The sequence below is a fragment of the Notechis scutatus genome, chromosome 4 (assembly GCF_049901735.1).
Source record: "Notechis scutatus isolate UNSWTSFEM ecotype Mainland chromosome 4, rNotScu1.2, whole genome shotgun sequence".
Classification (NCBI taxonomy): domain Eukaryota; kingdom Metazoa; phylum Chordata; class Lepidosauria; order Squamata; family Elapidae; genus Notechis; species Notechis scutatus.
Genome location: NC_142012.1, coordinates 120,358,333 through 120,380,695, shown reverse-complemented (window position 1 = coordinate 120,380,695; position 22,363 = coordinate 120,358,333). Strand labels below are relative to the sequence as shown.

Sequence of the window (22,363 nt, the reverse complement as noted above, 5' to 3'; positions counted from 1 at the left end):
TAATTCTATCAGATGGTTTAATGCAAATCAAAATATATAAAGGCAAATAGCCATGTTTTTGAAAAGCAGCAGTCTGCTGAAAATCTGAATATTTTATATCATCCTTTTATTTGTCAATATGTACATACTTCCATTTTAGACAAACAAGAACTCCATCCTGGGTTCCGGTGACAAGTATATTTTGGCTATCCAATGAGAATGCCAATGATGTAATTCCTCGTCCATTATATGAATGGCTGTATTCACAAGTCAGAATATCCTTAAAGAAAGATATTTAAGAAAAAAAATTGTTTTATCTGCTTGCTAAGGAATTTATTGTGAGGAAAGACTGGAAAGAGGTAATGAAAACTTTTGCAGGTTGCATATAGCTTAATTATGTGGAAAGACTAAAAATGCTTTGGTAGCATTGGCCTGAGTTTAAGCATTGGCAAATGTTGTAGTTGTAAAGTATATTTCAACTATGTTTACATTTATTTACTAATTCTAACAAATAAATATCAAATATGGTCAGATTTCAAAAAAAGAAAATCCCATGGTTTACAGATAAAGATCACTACTGAGAGACACAGATAAGTTAGTGATAAATGAACTTTGAACTGTATAAAACTCTGAATCTTTTGATCCTATCCTGTACAAAGGAAACACTTCCTATTAAGAAATTTTGAAATTATTCTTTCAAACAACTGATTAAAATAACTGATAAAACCATACACTAAAGCATTGTATAAAATATACAAAATAAGCAATGAAAATAATAATCAAAAAGTTTAAGTACTGGAGCAGCAGCAGTCCATAAAAGGCATTTAAGAGTAAAGATGTCCTTGCCTGGTACTGAAAAGGCAGCAAGTATATCTTTAGTGGGAAGACATTCAAATTTGGGGAGCTCTCAGGCAGAATCAATCCTTCTGCTAACTCCCAATTTCTATAGCAGTTCAGTTGCATGTTTCAGTCCCAGTAGGACAGGTAAATTGAAACCATCAGTGTGCAAGTATTTAAGGTACATATTTACTGTTTGTAAATATGTACCTTAAACGCCAAAGAAATTCTTTTGATGACTCAGAGGAACAAAGATCAAATCAAAACTAAATTCTGACAATTACCAGAGTTAAGGCATTATGGATAAATAATAGCCCACTCTCTGCAGCTGAAGCTAGCCATTTATCATGAGGTGACAAACACAGGAATGCTTGTCCAAACTGTTTGCTTGGTATCTTCTTCTCTGACATGATTGGTTGATCTTTTGATGTCACCTGTAAAGCAAAACAGCAATACCATATAACTGGAATATTGAAGGTATCACAGGAATATTGAAGGTAGCTCCTGTCAAATTAAGGAATATCAAAGATAGCTCTTGTCAAATTAAGAAAACGAATACAATATAACCAAACACATAGCAGATTAGGTATTATTTTGCCTCCTGTAAGTACCAGGTTATCACATTATGTAGAGTGCTGTTAGCTTCTCTGTTGATAATGTCCATTGATATAATGCTCCCATTCCCCTTCGATAAACCTAGAATAGAGTTGGAAGGGACCTTGGAGGTCTTCTAGTCCAGCCCCCTGCTCAAGTAGGAGAACCTATAGTATTTCAGATAAGTGACTGCCTAGTCTTTTCTTAAAAACCTCCAGTGATGGAGTGCCCATGATTTCTGAAGGCAAGCTTTTCCCCTGGTTAATTGTCCTGTTAGGAAGTTTATCGTCTTTCTTTTTTCATATCTCACTTGAAATTCCATCCACAGAAATATTCTTTAGTTCCTCACAGTCCCAGCTTTTCTGGCCTGATACTAATTCAATTCTTGTTCAATTCTATCTCATTTGATATTTCTCTCGGTTTTTATTCAGCCTTTTATTTCACATACAGCTCTGAGCTATATAAAGTAGTGGCAGTAATCCTGGTCTGATGAGCTGCCTTAAATTCAAAGAGACCTTTTCTCCTTAAATGCCTTCTACAAGCATAGCAGTTTCTCGCTGCACAAAACAAACATTCCCAGATTCTGTCCATTTTTAAAGGACAAAGTTGGGAAATGAAATAAAGGCTAATCTATATAGCAGCATTTTAAGATCTAAAAATTCAATCTGGAGTAAAATGAGATTTTTAATAATATTGTAAATAAATACAGTGCATTGAATAAATTTAATTCTTTTCAGAAAATAAACAGCCCAGGGGCCAAATTAGATGACTTATTAAGTGTGTTATCATTTTTTTTATCTCTTTGAACTTTTGTATTCAATCAAACCATCTCAACTTATGTATAGGCATGCCTGAGATCAAGAGATGTTTGAATAATTGTTTCCCAAAAACCACTTTCCTTTAAATATGCTATTTTACATCCTAACAGGAAATACCTGTTATGGGTAGAGTGGGGATATAATTTTTATCGGGAAATTGGAGAAGATAGATTTAAACTTTCTCCCTTTTGTTCTACGGTTCTGGTTTGGACTGTGAAATCCAGAAGTGCAATTTCTAAGAAAAAAAAATTAAAGGAGTTGCATACATTTGCATAAATTTATATTTTGCTTAATTTGAGCCATAATTAAAGTTTATTTGTGCAAGGAGGACATACTTTTCCAGTAAGATGGTATCTACAAATGTAGGAAGCCTGGCTAGTATAGGCAAGTACTGTTTCATCCTTCCGCTTGACCAGAGAAAGTAGTGGAAACTCTAATTCGTACATATGTTTCTGAATGATACTGTCTTTCAACAGCCCTCTTTCTGTGATACACATTTCATTGTCTGCAGATTTAAAAAAGATAAAAAGGAGAAATGTTTTTTGTGTAATATTTTTTCTCTTAGAGAATATTAGTTAAGAAAAAAAATACCAGATTTAACTGGGTCTCCCAAAGTATGTAATTACAGCCTGGATCTCTGGATTACTTGTATTTAGCTTTTGTACCTGGCATTTTGAATGAACAGTATGAAAAAAATTCCACAAGTATATATTGGAAGTTTCAAAATCAAGTTTTCACAAGACTTGGGGGGGGGGGGGAGCACAACACTTAAACCATTTCATACATAGATACATATGAAGAGTATTCCAATATTAAATGCACACTTATTACTGTATTTTTCACACTATAAGATGCACTCCCCCCCCCCCCAAAAAAGTGGGTGGCAATGTCTGTGCGAATGTTGCTAAAGCCCCGCCTACCCACCAACGATAGGCGGTGGCAGCAATGCCCACTACCTGGAACAGGCTGAAAATGGGGCACGTGGAGACCAAAAATGGGATGCACGGAGGCTGAAAATGGGGTGGTGGAGGCATCTATAGGCAGCCATGGTGATGGGCAGCGATGGCGGCAATGGGTGGCGGCGATCCCCTCAGTCTGGACAAGCTGACCGGCAGTATTCCAGGAGGCAGATCCAACCGCCAATCAACTTTTCATGCAAAATCAGGCTGTGCTGAAGCTGACCAGGCTGTTTGCTGCAAGGAGGCAAATTGCTAAGAGGCAGAAGCAGATTTTTTTTGTTGTTTTTCTCCCAAAAAGCTAGGTGCGTCTTATGATCTGGAGCGTCTTAGAGTGCAAAAAATATGGTAATTTTAAAAAATTGGCAAACAGAAGTGACTTGCGAATCACAGCTGCAAAAAAGAGTTATTATACCTTCGCATGAAGTTGGTAGTGCTTTTACTACCAGAATGTTAATATTTGATCAAATATTATTATTGGGCTGATACACATTTTAAATCATTATCTAGGGCAGGGGTCTGCAACCTGTGGCTCTGGAGCCCCATACGGCTCTTTGGGCCCTCTGCTGCGGCTCCCTGTCGGCTGATCCCACCACTGCCTGGCCCCTCCTCCCCGTTACCCCTCGCCTGGCCTGAGAAGGTAAGGGTGATGGCGGGGTGGTGGTGGAGACTTGCTCCATATTCCAGTGCAGGGGGTGACTGAGTGGGAGTGAGTGATGTCGAATTGGCCACGCCCACCCAGTCATACTGGTTGTTAAATTATTGGCTCCCAATGTTTTCTTTTCTGTGGGAAACAGGTACAAATGGCTCTTTGAGTGTTTAAGGTTGCAGACCCTTGATCTAGGGTGATAATCTAGGAAAACAGCCAGTTTGGTATCGTAATTAAGGCATCAAGATAGAAACTTGCTATGAGTTCTGATCCAGTGTTACGCATGAAGCTAGGCCAGTCACTCTCTCTCAGCTTTAGGAACAGTGGTGGGATTCAAATTTTTTTACTACTTTTACTGTGGGTGTGGCTTGGTAGGTGTGGCAGGGGAAGGATACTGTAAAATCTCCAGTCAGAGGTGGTATTTGCCAGTACTCCAAATTTTTTTACTACTTTTACTGTGGGTGTGGCTTGGTAGGTGTGGCAGGGGAAGGATACTGTAAAATCTCCAGTCAGAGGTGGTATTTGCCAGTACTCCAAACTACTCAAAATGTCTGCTACCGGTTCTCCAGAACTGGTCAGAACCTGCTGAATACCACCTCTGTTTTAGGAAGTAGGTAATGGCAAACCACTTCTGAAAATCTTGCCAAAAAAATTGCAAGGACTGTTACCAGGAATCGATACTAACTCAAAGGCTAAATCAATCAGTAGCGCTAGCAAACTCGCCCCGCTAAGAGTTGCTAAAATCCTACTCCTCTTTTCTTCTTTGCTGAGCAGAGCAACAGCCTTTTTCTGTTTACTTTCTCTTCTCTTCTTTCTCCTTGCTTGGAATCTTGTTTGTTCTTTTGCTTCCTTGCTTACAAGCATACAGTCATTCTATTCCTTGCCTGGCAGAGATAATCTTGCAGTGGAGAGCCAGACTTTGCCCTCCTCCTTGGTTGCTTTTCCTTCCTTTCCTCAGGCAGCTCCAGCTCTGTGGCCTATTGGCCTGTTTTCAAAAAGTAGTTTTGAACCTCTAAAAATATTTAATATATGATATCTTCTTTGTTTGTTTATATTTCATATTTCTAAACCACCCATCTCCCTCAAAGAGGGGCTTTGGATGGTATATAATTGGTCAATAAAACAACATATGAAAATTAACACTAACATTAAGTTAGCATTTTTAAAATAATATAGAACAATGACATTATAAACATGTTAAGGACATAAGGATCTATTCACACCTTGAAGTTAGCGTATATCATTTTAAAATGGTGACTGCATTTTGAAATAACAGAACTCAGCACTAGATTGGTTCTTACCTGAAATAATATTTAGAGGAAGTGTAAATATCTCCACTCTTCCCCTTTTGAGCTCCGTTGGAGAAAGAAGTGCGATCACTTCAGTTAACTTATTTTCATCATTATACTGTAAAGTTATGTCCACAATCTCACCAGACAACACTACAGTAAAAAAAGAAGACAACATTCAAACCACATGTAACAAACATCAAAGTAAATTATCACTTTTTTTTGCCTATAATAGTTTACAAATCCTTGAAAAGACAAATTGGATATTATTTATATCTTGTCTTATTTTATCACTGAGCACTAAATAATGAATATGGGACATATGCAGTGTCCTATCTAGCCAATGAATAAGCCCAAAACTTATTGATTTCCAAAAAAATAATACACATAATATGCCTTAGAACACGTGGGCCACCAATCTAACCCAGGGGTGTCAAACTCAAGGCCAGGAACTCAGATCCAGTCTGTGGGGTGCTTAGATCTGGCCCACGGTGCTGCCCTGGAAACAGCGAAGGACCGGCTGGCAAGAACTGGCTGCTAGCGAAAACGGGCTGGCAAGCTCTGTTTTCAGCTGCGATGGCTTCCTGCAACTCTCTGCCAGTGAAAACAGAGCTCGGGAGGGCCACCCACCCAAGCTCCGTTTTCGCTGACAGAGAGTTGCAGGAGGCAGTCACAGTTGAAAATGGAGCTTGGCAGCCTGTTTTCTCTGGCAGAGTGCTCAGGCCACCACAGACGCCCTGACATGAGTGGCATCGAACTGGACATGCCACTCCCATTCCGGCCCCCTGAGGTGAAACACAACCTGATGTGGCCCTCAATAAAATTGAGCTTGACACCCCTGATTTAGCCTATAATTCTTGAATACTGTCAGTGTGGTTTCATCCTTAATCCTTTTGACTTTTCATCATCGCATCATGATGGCAAGATAACATGAGAAAAGTCATCTCAGCCCATATTTCCCACGAAGACTACCTTCCCACCAGCTTTTGAGATAGGCTGACAGGATAGTGACTGTAATATGAAATGCATTACAGATATTTTCTAACCTTGAATCACTGCATCCACTTTTACTAAGCATTATACTAAAAAAAATTTATAAATTGCTTATTTAAATATACAGGTAGTGAGTGCTATAATTCACAATTACAGTAGCAATGAAAAAGTAACTTTGGGACCCATGGCCACATTTATGACCTTCACTTAGTCATGTTAGTTTGCATTGTCCTGAGCCTGATCCATTTTTTTTCCCTCCATCCCCCTCTTCCTGAGCTGTTTTCCCCCACAGGGCAGCAAGTCTCTTAAAACCATGCTGATTATAAATTAACAGATTCAGCTCTGTGACCTAGCTGTCACAGAAATTGAGAAAATGGTAATCAGCTTCACACTAAAGGTTTTTTTCTTTGTCTCCTAAGTAACCTGCTAGGCAAACAGCTGGTACTAGTGCATTCCTTTCAATGTGTATTTCCCATTGTATATATGCTTAATCTTTCCTCTCCAATGAATGTAAATGCAAACACTAATCCTTTTCTTGCTATATTGATCAAAAATGATCAAATTATAAGCTTCTCCTTTAAAATGTTTCTCATTTATAAGAACCTACTTTCTTGCTTATAGTGGATTCGTTGCACTTATTCATGCTATTACACCTATTCATACAGACATTTCTCCATTTTTTTTTTTTTTTAAAATCAAATGTTCAGGATTATGCCAAAAACCTACAGACTCAATAGACTGTTATAAAAAGAAATATTATGAAGGTCCCATAATATTGTCATTGATTTAAGAAAACTGATAATTCCGAAATAAAATATTTGGGGTTTGACAACTAACATTTATTCTATGAAAAATTACTGTCCACACTTGCATATACAAAGAAGAAATAAGACATCCATAAATTTCTGTATATTACCTACATATCCCAGTACTTTAAACGATGTTGATGGGAGAGCATTTAAAATAAAAACATTTCCGTCTGTAGAAGCTGCTATGAGAAATCGACCAGTTTGTTCATACCTTGGGGGGTGGGTGGGGGGAGAGAGCAAATAAAATGATGGCAATTGATCAGCAACCAGGATAATGGCATCCCAGTAATTTGAAAGGAATTATAGTATGTATATTTTGAACTTGGCCAAGAACAAACTTTAGAAAATAAAATCAATTTAGCATTAGTAAGCACATGCACCAGCCTAATCCAACATGATGTCTTTCAGGTGTACTGTAGTAGGCCATGCTACAAATTGTGGTTCTAATAGATAGGTCTCATAGGTTTCAATGGGAGACTTTAACTACCCTGCTATCAACTGGGAGACAAACTTTGCAGCAAGTGGCCATTCCAGCTCACATAACACTTCTATGGTTATGTGATTGTGATCTGGATGTTTGGCAATTAGCTCTCACTTTTGATGGCTGCAGCATCCCATGGTCATGTGATTGCCACTTGAACCTTCCCTTCTGGATTCCCACAAACAAAGCCAATAAGGAAGCCATTGCAAATTATTGCATTAACTTGCTCCTATTTTTGGGTTCCAAGGACCCTTGCTATGGAGTATGAGATCTCAGTAATCTGTAGCATCTCTCTCTGCCCACCTGTACTTCATAGCACAGGCCTACCTGCAGCACCCTGATTCACATAGTTGCCACTGGCCTGCTCGCACTCTTTAGCACCTACATGTGATAGCCATTAACCTATGGCCCCTATGATCCATCACCCTTATGCATCCCATTTTTAGTGCTTTTTTGGATTTTTTATTTTTAAAATACACATCAACATCAATACATGAACAGAGTGGTATCTGGGTATCATTCATTTTGGGACAAGTGGCAATAATAATATTAATATTTTGTTACATTAGCCAAACTTATGTAATCCTAATATTAACATACGTCTGTTTTAAAGTAGTTAATTAATATTTCAATGTTCCATTTTAATGGCAATCGCAATGTTATTTGAGCTTACATAGTGATGCCATCTTTCAGCCTCTGATCTTTCCCTCTAGTTATTGCTTTTATTCTATTATATTAAAAATATGTGTACTAATATTCCCGCTATTTCTTATTTCTACCTCTATTCTGGCTTCTAGTCAAGCCACCACTTCTAATTCTAGAGTAAATACACATGTTTATATTAAATATAGTCATTCTTTATTTAATTATTCAATGTTTCAATGCGCCATTCTAGTGCCAATCACCATATTGTTTAAACATACTTAATAATACCATTTTTCAACCTCTAATCTTTCCATCTAGCTAGCTTTATAGCTTTATATAAGAATATGTATTCTTATTTATACCTCTATTCTAGTTTTTAATCAGGCCATCATTATATTAGAAAAAAAGAACAGAAAAAATATTTCCTTTCTATCCATCATCTCTTGTTCATTTTAATACTTCAATTCTTATTCATTTTTTAGCTTGCCTCCCATACTTCTCTCTTGGATTCTTGTCTCTGTCTACATCTGTATCTTCACTGTTCAGTCTAGATTTCTCCATCTCTATCCTCCTATGATGCCAGGCTTCCAGAGTATCTACCCAAGCCCCTATCTCCCTTTCAGAAGTATCTTCCTGCTTGTCTGATTCCATTTTTAAATCTCTTAAAATATTTTCCCCTTGGTTTATTTCATCTGTCATTATTATCTTTATTATCTTTTCCTCCATTTTTTCTGTTGTCTCCTCTCTTTCTTGGAATTTTTGGACTTCATTATCAGTTGCAGGATATTTTCTATTTTCCCATTTATGTCATGCAATAGGTTCTTTATTTCCTTGTAATTCTTTGTCATAGAATCCTGAATGTTTTGGAACATCAACGCCATTTCTTTTGAAATTTTACTTATTTCCCCCTGATGGAGCATCTTGTCTTATTTTAGTAAGTCCCACTTTTACTCAATAGTCTAAAAACAATATATTCAAGCCTAATGCTGTTCCTCAGAAAGTACAATGCTCATAGTGTTTTATATTCCAAGATTATTCTATCAGTTTCATTTAGATAGTCCAGGAATCTTTTCAAAAATCAGATGTCACTTTACTTAAGGGTGCGATAACTGATGGGGATATTTTAAAAGGGAGAGGGAAGCCTATATGGTTCCCCCCCCCCATCTTTGTAAATGGAGTTCTATGTATCAATATACATTCTTTTCTCTATCTCAGTAACCATCTGTATGAGAGACAGATTAAAAGGGGGATATCAGAGGGTTATGGAATTTGTATGCTGTAGTTGACTGCTCTCTGGAATTCTACCACAGCTTTGTAATCACATCCTTGGGGAAATTATGTATTTCTGAACTTTCGATCGTTTCTTCCTTGTAAGATGGCTGAATGTTAATTGACCATATTCATCCCTGTGGCTATTTTGTAAATAGATGTGATCTATATTGCAATAGTAACATTTTATCATGATGCAACCCAACACACATTCAAAATGTTAAAGGTACCACATGGCTGAAAATGTTGAGAATCTTGCATGTAGTCTGGATCAGACCACCTTCTTTGCTATGCCCATTTTACATACTTACCGCAAAAACTTCACAGTCATGTTCTCAGAAAGAAGAATTCGGTGAATTACTCTAGGAGTTTCAACATTAGTAAGATCTACAAAAAAGACACGGCCTGTTGGAGTTCCTACTGCAGCACTGTGAGAGGAGAGGCTACAAGCCATCGCAGTAACCTTGGAAATGAACAAATGATAATGAATTTTTTCATGTGGATCCTTTGGGAAAAGATATGTTATTTTCTCTTTCATGAATTTTTATTAGACCAGTCTCAGTTTAGGGGGCAATTAATTTTCCCATGGGGCTACACAAGAATCTGGGACTGTTGTGGAAGGCTGCCACTACCTTGCTGGTGCTATTGTCCTGTCCCCTGTTGCCACCACCACAGAAGGCTGCACAGGGACAGCCAAAAGGCCAGATGTGGCCTGCAGACCATAGAATGCCCAGGTCTACTTAGAGAAAGCCTGTTACCAAACCAAACAATACCAAACCCAATCTGTTTTGATGGTGTGAAAAAAGCATTTCATACAAAATAATAATTTATACATAGTTTACATTCTCAGCACAAATAATTCAAAACAATTTGCTATTTATTAATGTGAACAATTAAACAACTGAAACAATATAACTGTTTTCTGTAGGAATAAGACATTATTTAAAAAATATTTCAGAGATTTAAAGAAGGAAAATAATATTTGGGATATTTTAATATATATTTGGTTAATTGTATTGATGGCAGTGTTAATATAGTAAGTTAGACCCAATACATTAAAACTCAAATGCCATTTGTACATACCACTGTATGTAAACACAGTGTGCTGATAAAAGCACCATTATCCAGCTGCCAAACTTGTATCTCTCCTGATTTTGCTACAGACTACAGAAAGGAGGAATAAAAATGTGAGAAAATTAGGAAACAAAAGAAAGTTTCTATGTATATATTTTATTAATTTAGTTGGAAAAGACTTACTAATCCCTTTGCATTATATTTAATTTATTTATTTCATTTTTATTTTTAAAATTGTAAAATGTATTGGCTGCCCATTTTTTCCACAGTGTAACTTTAGGCAGCTTACAATAAATAATTAAAACACACCACACACACACACCACACACACACTAAGTTCATATGGATCAAATCAAAGTATAATGCACCAAAATAATTTTAAAAAGGATAAACATGGAACAGATATACAATGTCTTAAATTAACATACAGCATAGAAGCAGATTATTTTATACCCTAGCAGATAATACTAAGTCAGTAGGTGATTTGGTACACATGGGCAATTTGTGTGTTTTATTTACATTGTACAAAACTATTTCACTAGTAAGTGTTGTGATAGCCCTCACAGTATCCATTAAAAAGTGTGCTTTACATTATCTCCTCACAGTACACCCATTAAGAAAAATCTACCAAGCTGACCTCAATTACTGCATCATGCTGATATATATTCTTCACCCATTTTCTCCTCTGGTAAGTAGGGCCAAACTTTTCAGCCACTAATTAAGGGCTTAAGGTGCAAAAAGAACAATAGAAGTTGCTTGGATGTTTTTTCTTATAAACACCTTTTTTCTATTTTTAAATTTATTTTTTTTATTTTTCTTAATCATTAATTAAATTTCATCTTTTGAATTCTCACTTTAACCTTCATTTCAGTATAAAACTTAAGCAACAGAAAAAATGTTAATTAAAGAAAACTGGGATTTTTAACTTAATAAATATGAAATGACTGAAAAGGGGGTAAAAATTAACTCTAACTTGTCTTAAGAATTCCTTTGGAAAAATTATATTGTCCTTTCCTACCTTTATAGTGTGTTTCCTCACATACTGCATGCACTTGAGCAAGTTTATGAATTTTTGTATGTTTGTTATCCTTCCTTTGGGTGAGATTTTTCTAAAGGATTTTTATTTTTATTTTGATACTATCTAATGGCTTTATAAGCTTGAAGTTCCTTTGCTATTCTATTTTAATATACAATATTATGGATATTATTTTCCTTCTACAATAGCTGAACTGAACAAGACTAGCTTGCATCTTTTTATAATCCATATGCACTGAAAAAACAAGTCACTGATCTGTTTGCTTAGAACTATAACGTGCCTTATTTAAATAAGCAGATTGTTTGGGAAAATGAGTAGAATAAAAAATTAAGCAACTAATACAGACATATAATTTCAAGCCTCATTTAGATACTGCCATGGTGGAAGTATTCATTAAATGATATTGCAAAATGACACTAAAAATTCTGAAAAAAAATTGTTTCCCTTTTCTGCCATTTAATACAAATAAAATGTTCTTACCACACAGTGTGTGTTGCCTGGAACAATAAAATCAGCTGCTAAGAACTGGCTCATACTTGCATCCAGTAATGCAATAACATCTTCATTTGAATTTGGATTAAAGATATAAAGTGATCCCTATTAATTAGAAATGATCCATGATGAAAAGATCAGAGAAAGCATTCATACATATTCTTAATTATTTTAGGAAAACATACATATCTTATTTTGCCACTTGTGACTGAACTCAGGATGAAGGCATACATCATATTACATTAATTTTCTGACATATTGTATAGGTGTCTGAAAACTGTCACTACTTCCTTTCGGCAAAACCTTTCTGTAAAACTATAAAATACTAAGTTATTGAGAATGTCTTTAGAAACTTTCTCTGAATAGTTCATTATGTGAAAAATGGTTATTATTAGTGGAAGCAATTGCTTCAATACCATCTCTTTTATTGAATGTCCTCCCACAAAGGGTTATCTCAACCCAAATTTTTACAATTTTAGGTAATTTTCATGTTTTGCATTAAAATCCAATGGAATGAAAAAAAATATTTATTCTATTGCTCAAAAAAACACTTCCAAAATGGATCCAAAATGATCCAAATAAGACTTATGAGACAAACCTATTCTGAGCTTGATTTTTTTGAGCATTGTACAAGTGTGAAACATCTCACTTACAGTGGCTAGGAAAATCTACACTCTAATTTGTACCTTTATATATAATGTGTACTTTTATATATATTTTAAAAACTAATCTGGAGGTATCTATATAACAGAATGGTCTAAAAATATTGAAAAGTACAGATCTATCCAGTCTAATCCTGAGTAGATGTCAGAAATAGAATGCCTAAGCAGTTGTTTCACTGGGAAATTTGGAAGGGTTTTCAACTTTTTAAGCATTAATATTGTTTCACATAGAATAACTACTTGTAAAATGTTTAATCTGAAACAGACAAACAGCCTTTCACTACAAGATAATAATATAAGAAAACATATGGTACAACAACATTAAGAGTGAAATCATTCAATTAGAACTGTTATTCTTTCAGTCCTTAATTTTACTAGAGCCTCATCTCATTAAGTAACAAATCAGCCTGATCTTGGGTTATTTGCTTCTGATCTAAATAGATCAATCCCTCATTTGATAGCAATCACTTGTATTCACTGAAAGAATCAGCACATTAAATTATGTTAGGCTTGATTTTGTTATATGAAAAAAAATCTAATAAATACATATTTAACTGGGAATCTCATATATAAGAAGTTTGCCTGGCACAAAGTACCTTTTCTGTTTCTACAAGCAGGTAAATGTAATCAGGGGAGAAGAAAAGAGTTGTTATTGGCTCTTCAATTTCAAAGCAATCTTCTGCTTGAAAGCTTGTGCCCTTGATTTTATAAAGGCGAACAAAACCATCCTAGGGAAAAAATATACACATACACCATAAACTGCACAATTCATACCAACTTTCCCAACCCCCTCACTCCCAAAAAACCACTATGCACAGCATTGTGTTATTTGAAAACTATTTTGTATGAATATCAGAGAATATTTGAAACCAAACTATATTGACATTGGAAATCCCTAAGTGAATCTCTCATCTCTCTTTTATATTCAAAAGTGTATGGATGAAAACGAACATGTGGAATTAGGTTATAATTATGGGAAAGGTTATGAGATTTAAAGTCTTCCTTCATTTTCTTGATTTAAATTATTCCTCCCAACACCCAAGATTAGAAAATCCATATAGGTGAACATTAATTTAGGGGTAATTTATACAGGAAACATCTCTTAAAGTAGTAATTGATATTTGCTTTGCACAACAATTATAAATTCAGTACAATTTATTTCTCACGCTATACTTATTTTGTAAAAAACAAAATTCACTAGATATCCAAATATATGCAGTTTATTATTTATATATCCGTTTGGATATATGGATATCCATATCATATTAAAAATTATAAGTATAGACAACTAGCATCTTTACTTTAATAAGCTTCTATGCCACATTTTGTGAAAATAGTCATATTACTTCATTTTCATTTGTTGCTCATTTTAACATCTAGAAACTGGATATAACCCTTGTAAAAATAACTCCATTCCCTATTTTTAGTGGCTTATTACATCACAATTTATTACATCACACTTTATCTCACATTCATTCATAGAACTTTCATAGTTGTTAAAATGCTCTTCACAATTAATATATATGATAAGCTTGTCTATATTTGGTTACTTTTTACACAGAACTTCATTTTCTATATATATGATTGCTCTTCTTTTATGGGACAACCATCTAAAATTCAGTATCCTGATAATTTCTTTTTTCATTGCAAACTTTTAGTAATTCGTAGCTCCTAAAAAGCAATGAAACCTGAGTTAACTAGTTGATGTGCAGAAAATGCCTGTTGCAATGTCTGAATAATGCCTAGTGTAAAATGGTGATCAAGTAACTCTAAAGCTCCAATCATGGGCTCAGCAGTAATTCTTCTTCTGACTTCTCGATTACCTGATTTGATCTGCCAGAAAAGTCTCAAATGTGGTTTGACTAAATTAGAACCTTCCATACAGACAAGGAGAGAAAAATATACATAAAGTTGATTGATGCCATAATTTCAGACTTTTGAGAAGTGAGGTTTTTTTCCTCCTGTCTTTCCAAATTAACAGATACTTGGTGCAGCACTTAGTAAACTTGAAACTAGACAACCGATTATTTCAAGTCTGGGAAAAGCTGGTTTCTGTCTTTCCAACTTCTATCCTTTGGCAACTGAGATATAAATCTGGTTCCTTCAATAGGATCTCCTTCAAGAACTTAACAAGCCAATCTTTCTTAGTCTCAGCCTCTTATTGGTGACAATAACTATTTTGCAGACATATTGTAATATAAAAAATACATGTGAAGTCTGTTCCCTAAAACATTTATAAAAAATTTAATTACTATTACTACTATAGCAAGAAGTCAAACTCTTTACAGAATTCCCATATGGATATGGGGCTTCAAGGATTGTATTGAAGAACCCAGGCTGTCTTCCTCCTTGTGTTGGTTTTGCTCCGATGTACCTGGAACTGGGCACTCGATCAGTCAAATGTATGGTGTGCAATAACACCTTTAAATGGTGGTTTTGGGTGCTCTTTCTGGCAGTTCATGGTAGCTACCTCTCCCTGGCATTTGCTGACTCTCATATTTCTCGTTGGGAGAGGGAGCTGATGAAGAAATTACACCTGCTAAGTTTTACGGGGGATGCCCTGGGAGATTATGGCCTTAAGGACACCCAATTTAGGGTAGTCCAATGGCTTGTGGACATTGACTTGCAATATCTATGAGCCAGAACTAACAAAACTTGCTCCCCTCTGATCTTCAGCCAATTTAATAATTACGGACTGAGGATGGCTTCCTATTTTTACACTCTAACCATTCCCAAGTATAGAAGAGCTTTCTCCCTAGCTTGCTTTAATGTCTTGCCCTCAGCACTACTGAATGGGCGATTTAAGAGGCTCCCGATTAACGAGAAGCTATGCCCCTGTGACAGAGCTGAGGTTGAAACTTTGGAGCATGTCCTTTTATATTGCCCTATGTATAACGCAGGCAGATCTAAGTTACTGTCTCTCCTTGAAATAGACCCTTCTAGACCCAATGTTAGTAATTTGTTCTTATATTGTCTAGGGGATGGCTCCTCATACATCACTTCTCAGGTTTCCAAAAATTTTTTAAGAGCTGTAACCATCAGAGGAGAACGCTGTAATTCCCCTTAGTCAAGTTTTTGCTGACCAATTGTTCATGACTAATTTTCCCATGCTCTTCTTTTGTTGTACTTGTGTTTTGGTCTGTGACCGCAAATACAGTATTATTATTATTGTTATTATTATAGCAGAAGCTAGGTAAATATTGGAATGGTAATAGATCTTCTGGACATCTTTACATATTTATTGTTCCTAAAACTTGCAGAAGGGGGTGATAGAGATACATGTGTACTGAAAATGCATATTTAATCAATTTGTATGTTTAGATAGTCCACATAATTCATTGGTTACTAACTCAACATTTGTGTTCTCAAAAATATTTTTAAAAGAAAGTTGTCATTTTTGATTCTTCATTTACAGCTACTTGTTCGCTTGTTCTTGAACATTTCCTGTATCACATCATATACTAAAAGGCTATGAGAATATATAATATATTCTTTTGTGGTACAAAGAATATAATCCTGAAAGTATAAATATGATTTTCACATATCTTGAGCAGTTCCTAATTAGCAATTAGAAGAAAAAATCTTCATAGTTTTTAATGTTTATAACATTGCTGTTTCTCTTTACAGATTCCTTTATTTCTAGGATTATGGGATGGGTTATGAAAAATAGCTGGTATTTAATGTAATTTAATATTAGCGGTGAAACATTATAGGACTCGACAGAACAGTGCCTTACAGTTCCAGCTGCATACAGTCCATCCTTATGAAGCGCCATAGAAAGTAGGACCACATTTTGAGATTCCTTCCTTGGATCACCTATAGAAAGTATTAATAAAACATGAACTATTTAACATATACATTGTATGTACATACATACATACATACATTCAATTTGGTTAATGATAATTTAAAATCACAGTGCAAAAAATTACAACAAGAGGCATAAGATAAAAACTGTGAAGTATGCAAACATTTAACAGACAAAAAGATGGCCAAAGCTGAAGAATTTTTTTTCATTGGTGACAAACAAGATCTCAAGTTGGAAAAGCTAAAGTTTTTTTTCCCCACAGCAAAAGATGTAAGCTTTTTATAATGAGATTATGGGTAATAACAGCCAAAAACCAGAAAAGGCCACTGTTGACTTTATGTCACTTGAGGGATCCTTGAACTGACTGGTTTGAAGTATATGAGAAAAACTAATAAAAAATAAAAATGGAAAGAGTCTGGTTTTGGGGATTTCCAAACAAAACAAAACAAAGTAACTGTCTTCTGGTTTATTTTATCTCCCTTAATATCTTAAGTTATACAGCAATTAAGTTTGGTAATATACAGATTGCATAGATTATTTAACTTGATTACCTCCATTAATCAAGTACAGATTTCACTAAATAATAGAAGAATGTTTTCCGAACAGACTAGTTGATGTCATTGAACCAGGCATAATTACACTGCTTTCTAATAGCTTTGCTTCAATAGCTGTGAAGTAAATATGCTTGTGATTGTTCAGTTAGAATGCTAACATTAGTTTCCTTTTGTTCCATTCCATGTGAGTGTCTACAACAGAGAACCTCCTCATTATCCAGACTTCATATGGAGAGCCTCTGTGGATAGAAATGCTTCAGTGTGGAATAGGAGATTACAAGAAAAGGGGGAATCTACTGTAGCATGGTTATATCCCAATAGCTTCACTATGTGTTTGTCCTTTCAGAACTTGATTTTCACTGTTTGTCTCTTCTATGTTTCCTTGTTTTAAATCAGAGGTCTCCTCCAACCTTGGCAATTTTAAGACTTGTGGATTTCAACTCTCAGTGTTCCTCAGCCAGAAAAGCTGGCTGAGGAACATGGGAGTTGAAGTCCACAAGTGTTAAAGTTGCCAAGGTTGGAGACCTCTGTTTTAAATGATATTTTCGGCTCTGCAGCACACTTAGTGAATGTAATTCCATCCTTCCTATTCACAATTAATTAATTTGAGGGGGACGACCTCTTTTAGTTTTGGATAATGAATGTTATTAAAAGGCATAAGCTTTTAGAAGCTGTATGCAAATTACATGTGTGATAGGTTACAAATACCTTATCAGTTAATACTGCAATTGTTCAAAACATTGGGTTTGTTGAGATCTTTTGAGATACCAATAGCACTTAGATTTATATATCGCTTCACATTTTATTTTTATTTTATTTTACTTATTTATTTGATTTGTCAAACACTTACAAGATAATAGGTATAAGTATAAACATAGTTATGAATACATGAAATGGGTGCATATAAGAAAAATAAAAGAAACAGGACAGGGACGGTAGGCACGTTGGTGCGCTTACGCACACCCCCTACAGACCTCTTAGGAAAGGGATGAGGTCAATAGTAGACAGTCTAAGGTTTTTGGGGTTTGGGGAAGAAACTACAGAGTCAGGTAGAGTATTCCAGACATTGACCACTCTGTTGCTGAAGTTGTATTTCCTGCAATCAAGTTTGGTGTGGTTAACCTTGAGTTTGTATCTATTGTGTGCTCTTGTGTTGTTATGGTTGAAGCTGAAGTATTCATTGACAGGTAACTCATTGCAATGTATGATTTTATATACCATACTTAGATCAGACCGAAGACGGCATAATTCAAGGTTTTCTAGGTCTAGAATTTCAAGTCTGGTGGCATAAGGTATTCTACAACGAATAGAGGAGTGGAGAACTCTTCTTGTGAAATATTTCTGGACTTTCTCAACTGTGCTAATATCAAATACGTAATGTGGGTTCCAGACTGATGAGCTGTATTCGAGTATTGGTCTAGCAAATGTTTTGTATGCTCTAGTTAGCAGTGTGATATTACCAGAGAAAAAGCTATGTAGGATTAGGTTAACAACTCTTAATGCCTTTTTGGCTATGTAGTTACAGTGGGCTCTAGCACTTAGATCATTAGAGATGAGTATTCCAAGGTCCTTTACAGAGCTTGGATCATCAACAAGGTCTTGACTATTCAGCTTGTATTTTATTTTCTGATTTTTTTTGCCAATATGTAAGACAGAGCATTTATTTGTTGAGATTTGAAGTTTCCATTTGTTTGACCATTCTGATACATAGTCAAGATCTTTTTGAAGGGTAGCAGTATTATCTGTGGTATTGAACAGCTTTACATCATCAGCGAAAAGAATGCAGTTGCTCTTAATATGATCACAGAGGTCATTATGTAGAGTATGAAGAGAGTTGGTCCTAGAACACTGCCTTGGGGGACACCACTATTGACAGAATTTGATAGGACACTCCCAATTTTGACCATTTGTTGTCTGTTTGACAGGAATGCTTCTATCCAGTTATGCAGTTGTCCAGAGATACCATAAGATTTTAGTTTTAGGAGTAGTTTGTCGTGTACCACTGAATCAAAGGCTTTACAGAAGTCTATGTAGATTGCATCTATTGCTTTGCCCTGATCGAGTTGTGTAGTCCATATGTTTTTACAGTGTAAGAGTTGCAGATTATAGGATAGTTTTTTTCTGAAACCAAATTGTTTATTGGAGAGTAGGTTGTTTGTCTCTAAGTGGAGGATAATGGATTGGTTAATAATTGATTCCATGACTTTACAGGTGACGCAGCATAAGGAGATTGGTCTGTAATTTTCAACTAGGCTGGGGTCTCCCTTTTTGAAGATGGGGATGACCATAGGTTAGGCAAGGAGCTGGTCCTGAAAGATTTTTCAAAGATTATGTTTAGAGGTTCTGCTATGGCAGTGGATAGCTTTTTTAAGAAGTAGGCACATATTCCATCCGGTCCAATAGATAGAGATAGTTTTAGACTGTGTAGTGCTTTTTCAACATTGTCTTCTGTAAAATCGATATGTATTAGAGCATTGTAGTTTTCTATGGTTCGGCTAGGAAATACTGGGCATGATCCATTGCTGTTTACAAATACTGAGCCAAAGAATGTGTTAAAGATGTTGGCTTTAATGGTGTTGTCATTTCAGTCTTTACCATTAGGTCCTATCAGGGCCCTCTCTAAGTGGTTACAGAATCAGCATATTGCCTCCAACAATCTGTATCCTCATTTTATTGACCTTGGAAGGATGGAAGGATGAGTCAACCTTGAGCCAGTGTGACTTGACCTACCGAACTGCTGGTAGTCAGCAGTCAGCAAAATTAGCCTGCAATACTGCATTCTAACCACTGTGCCACCATAGTCTGATTCCTTTTGATGTGTTGCCTGAGATTGCTAAGTACTACCTGCATAACCAATTTGCCTTTCCATGCCTCCCCCCTCCCTTACCTCATTCCAATTTAAATCCAATCTCGATTTAGCTACTCTATGCATTTGGTGAAGTATGCTAATGCTCATAAAAGCTTATCCCTTTAGTAAAAATTGTTTCTTAGAAAATTTGTTAGTGGATTGTTCCTGATTTTTAGCTAATTTTAGCTAACACAGACTAGTACGATTCTCCTCATATAATTCCTTTGGGATAAATGCCTCTTGATATGTTTTGAATAGCTGAATGCCTTATGTAAATAAAATTTATGTTGTCCTAAGTGCACAAACTCCATATGATTTTTATCCCTTTAACTATGTTATTGTTTCTATTGGAAACCCTATTGTTTTTTTGATTGCATCTGAAATCTAAAGAGGGGAGAGAGAAGTAAAAGGAACGGTTCCAATTTCTGAGCACTGATAAATACATGGCATGCACCCAGTTATTATGGCATAGATTTTCAACTAGATCACTCCCTTCAACCTGATTTTTTATATAGTTATGTCTGTGTGCATAGACATATCAATATCATCTTTCCTAAACTGGAAGACTTTCTCCAACTTATAGATCTAGTGTTCAGTAATAGTAATATCTATTTTTAAGATATAGGATCTATTCCTATTAAAATAAATAGCAAATCATGAAGTTTCTATAGGAGTCATTTTCTTTATTGTCATATTTAGAAAGGCATCCAAAACAATCTACATCAAAAGACAATAGTCCAAGAAATTTAAAAAAAATATCTACAATAGAAGGACTATAACTGTCACTATGTAGGAGAGATAGGCAAAGCCCTTCCATGAATACCAACTAGCAGTCAGAATATATGATGAGAACTCTTTAATCTCACAACATATGGACAGAGTGAGCCACAATTCCAACTGGGAGACTATAAACAGTTACATCCAAAGTTCCTAGGGAATTCTGCCAATGAAGAATTCAGACAAATCAGCCATCAGTAAATACATAAAAATAAACTAGAAGACATTCTCTCTAGAGCCAAAGCTCAGATAAATAGGGATTAACACCAGGCAAAAAATCAAGCAGAAAATAAGAAACTATTAAGAAATTTCTAATCAAAGAACCAAGGAATCAAAGAAAGAAAAGAAAACCGCCACCAAAATTGACCAGGTAAGTCACTGTATAAAAACAGGAAACAAAGAACACACTTACTTGAACTGACACATGCTACCAAGGGCAATAAAAAGTCTTCAGGCAATAACCAATCCCAGAGAACATCAAGGATTCCACCGTTCTCAGAACTGGAGAGATTATTGATGCAGACATTTACAGTCCCTCATTTCTATATGTACTTTTGAACATTCATTTCCCATTTAATGAAGCAGGGGTGTCAAACTCGGTTTCATTGAGGGCCGCATCAGGGTTGTGTTTGACCTCGGGGGCCAGGGTGGTCATGGCCAGCTTGATGTCACTTGTGTCAGAGGCACCTGTGGTGGCCCAAGCACTCTGCCAGCTAAAATAAGCTCCCAAGCTCCGTCTTCAACTGCCATGGCCTCCTGCAACCCTTTGCCAGTGAAAATGGAGCTCAGGAGCTCACGGCACTCCCAAGTTCCGTTTTCACTGGCAGAAGCATTGCAGGTCAGTTCTTCACTGTTTCCAGGGTGGCCCTGTGGGCCAGATCTAAGTACCCTGCAGGTCGAATCCAGCCCCCAGGCCTTGAGTTTGACACCCCTGTAATAAAGTGTATTAGGATACATACCCAAAGTAGCAAATATTTTCTGTAAAGGCATTTAGTATTAAAAAAAATAAATACCTTCCATTTTCCTAGAACTGCGTGACATTGAGCGAAAAGTTGTCCGTTTTTGTGCTGGAAAGGAAGTGACTATATGTATCAATTGCAGCTTACACAACTCATTTGCAAGTACATTAGAATCAATTACCATTAAATCAGGAAAAATACACTTTCATTATTTGTATTAATAAAATGAATTAATGCACATAGTACAAATCTACAACAGGGCTCTATGGACCCTGCTCATAAACGAGATTTGTCTACAATTTCAGACTGATTACAACTTGGTACTGAGTCTTTTCTATTATATATTTTCTGTAGTACTGATGCATCTAACATCTTTAGTTTTGTTTGTTTTTAAATCCCAATGAATCAGAAAAAAAAATGTTTCTCACCAATAGCATCTGGAGAAAGTTTTTGAGTGAGAAGACCAGCCCTATATGTGTCTGCACCTATTTTCAGGAAATATCCTTCTTCACAGCCCAAGTACAGCTCAGATTCTGGAGTCCAGCAATGGACAGTTGGGTGAACACAAGGTTGAATATCATCTTTAGGCTATCATTACGAAGGCAGAAGAAGTTTCAGTTACAAAAGAATTAAGAATATACAAATCACAAACTACATACAGAAACAGATATAATTTTACAATTTAATTGTATTCAAATATTTCATATATAATACACATGTTTTTATCAGGATTATTCATCCTACATATAAATTACTACATGCACTTTAGACAGTATATTCTCACATACCCTTAAGTTAGCCTTAATGGCCTAGAATTGCAGACCTGAAGGGAAG

At 35.7% G+C, this 22,363-nt stretch overlaps 1 protein-coding gene across 1 annotated transcript in view; it reads right to left on the bottom strand.

The window, feature by feature from the left end:
* The window catches only part of CFAP43 (cilia and flagella associated protein 43), a 58,487-nt gene that overhangs the window by 28,934 nt on the left and 7,190 nt on the right, over positions 1-22,363 (bottom strand). The window contains exons 6-17 of the mRNA XM_087964593.1: positions 21,958-22,117; positions 21,584-21,637; positions 16,320-16,399; positions 13,180-13,311; positions 11,910-12,026; positions 10,403-10,483; positions 9,631-9,782; positions 7,032-7,135; positions 5,135-5,275; positions 2,564-2,733; positions 1,101-1,250; positions 129-259 (exon numbers count right to left, since the gene is read on the bottom strand). Of these exons, the coding sequence (XP_087820719.1) occupies positions 129-259; positions 1,101-1,250; positions 2,564-2,733; positions 5,135-5,275; positions 7,032-7,135; positions 9,631-9,782; positions 10,403-10,483; positions 11,910-12,026; positions 13,180-13,311; positions 16,320-16,399; positions 21,584-21,637; positions 21,958-22,117 (1,472 nt within the window). The remainder of the gene's footprint in view (positions 1-128; positions 260-1,100; positions 1,251-2,563; positions 2,734-5,134; positions 5,276-7,031; positions 7,136-9,630; positions 9,783-10,402; positions 10,484-11,909; positions 12,027-13,179; positions 13,312-16,319; positions 16,400-21,583; positions 21,638-21,957; positions 22,118-22,363) is intronic.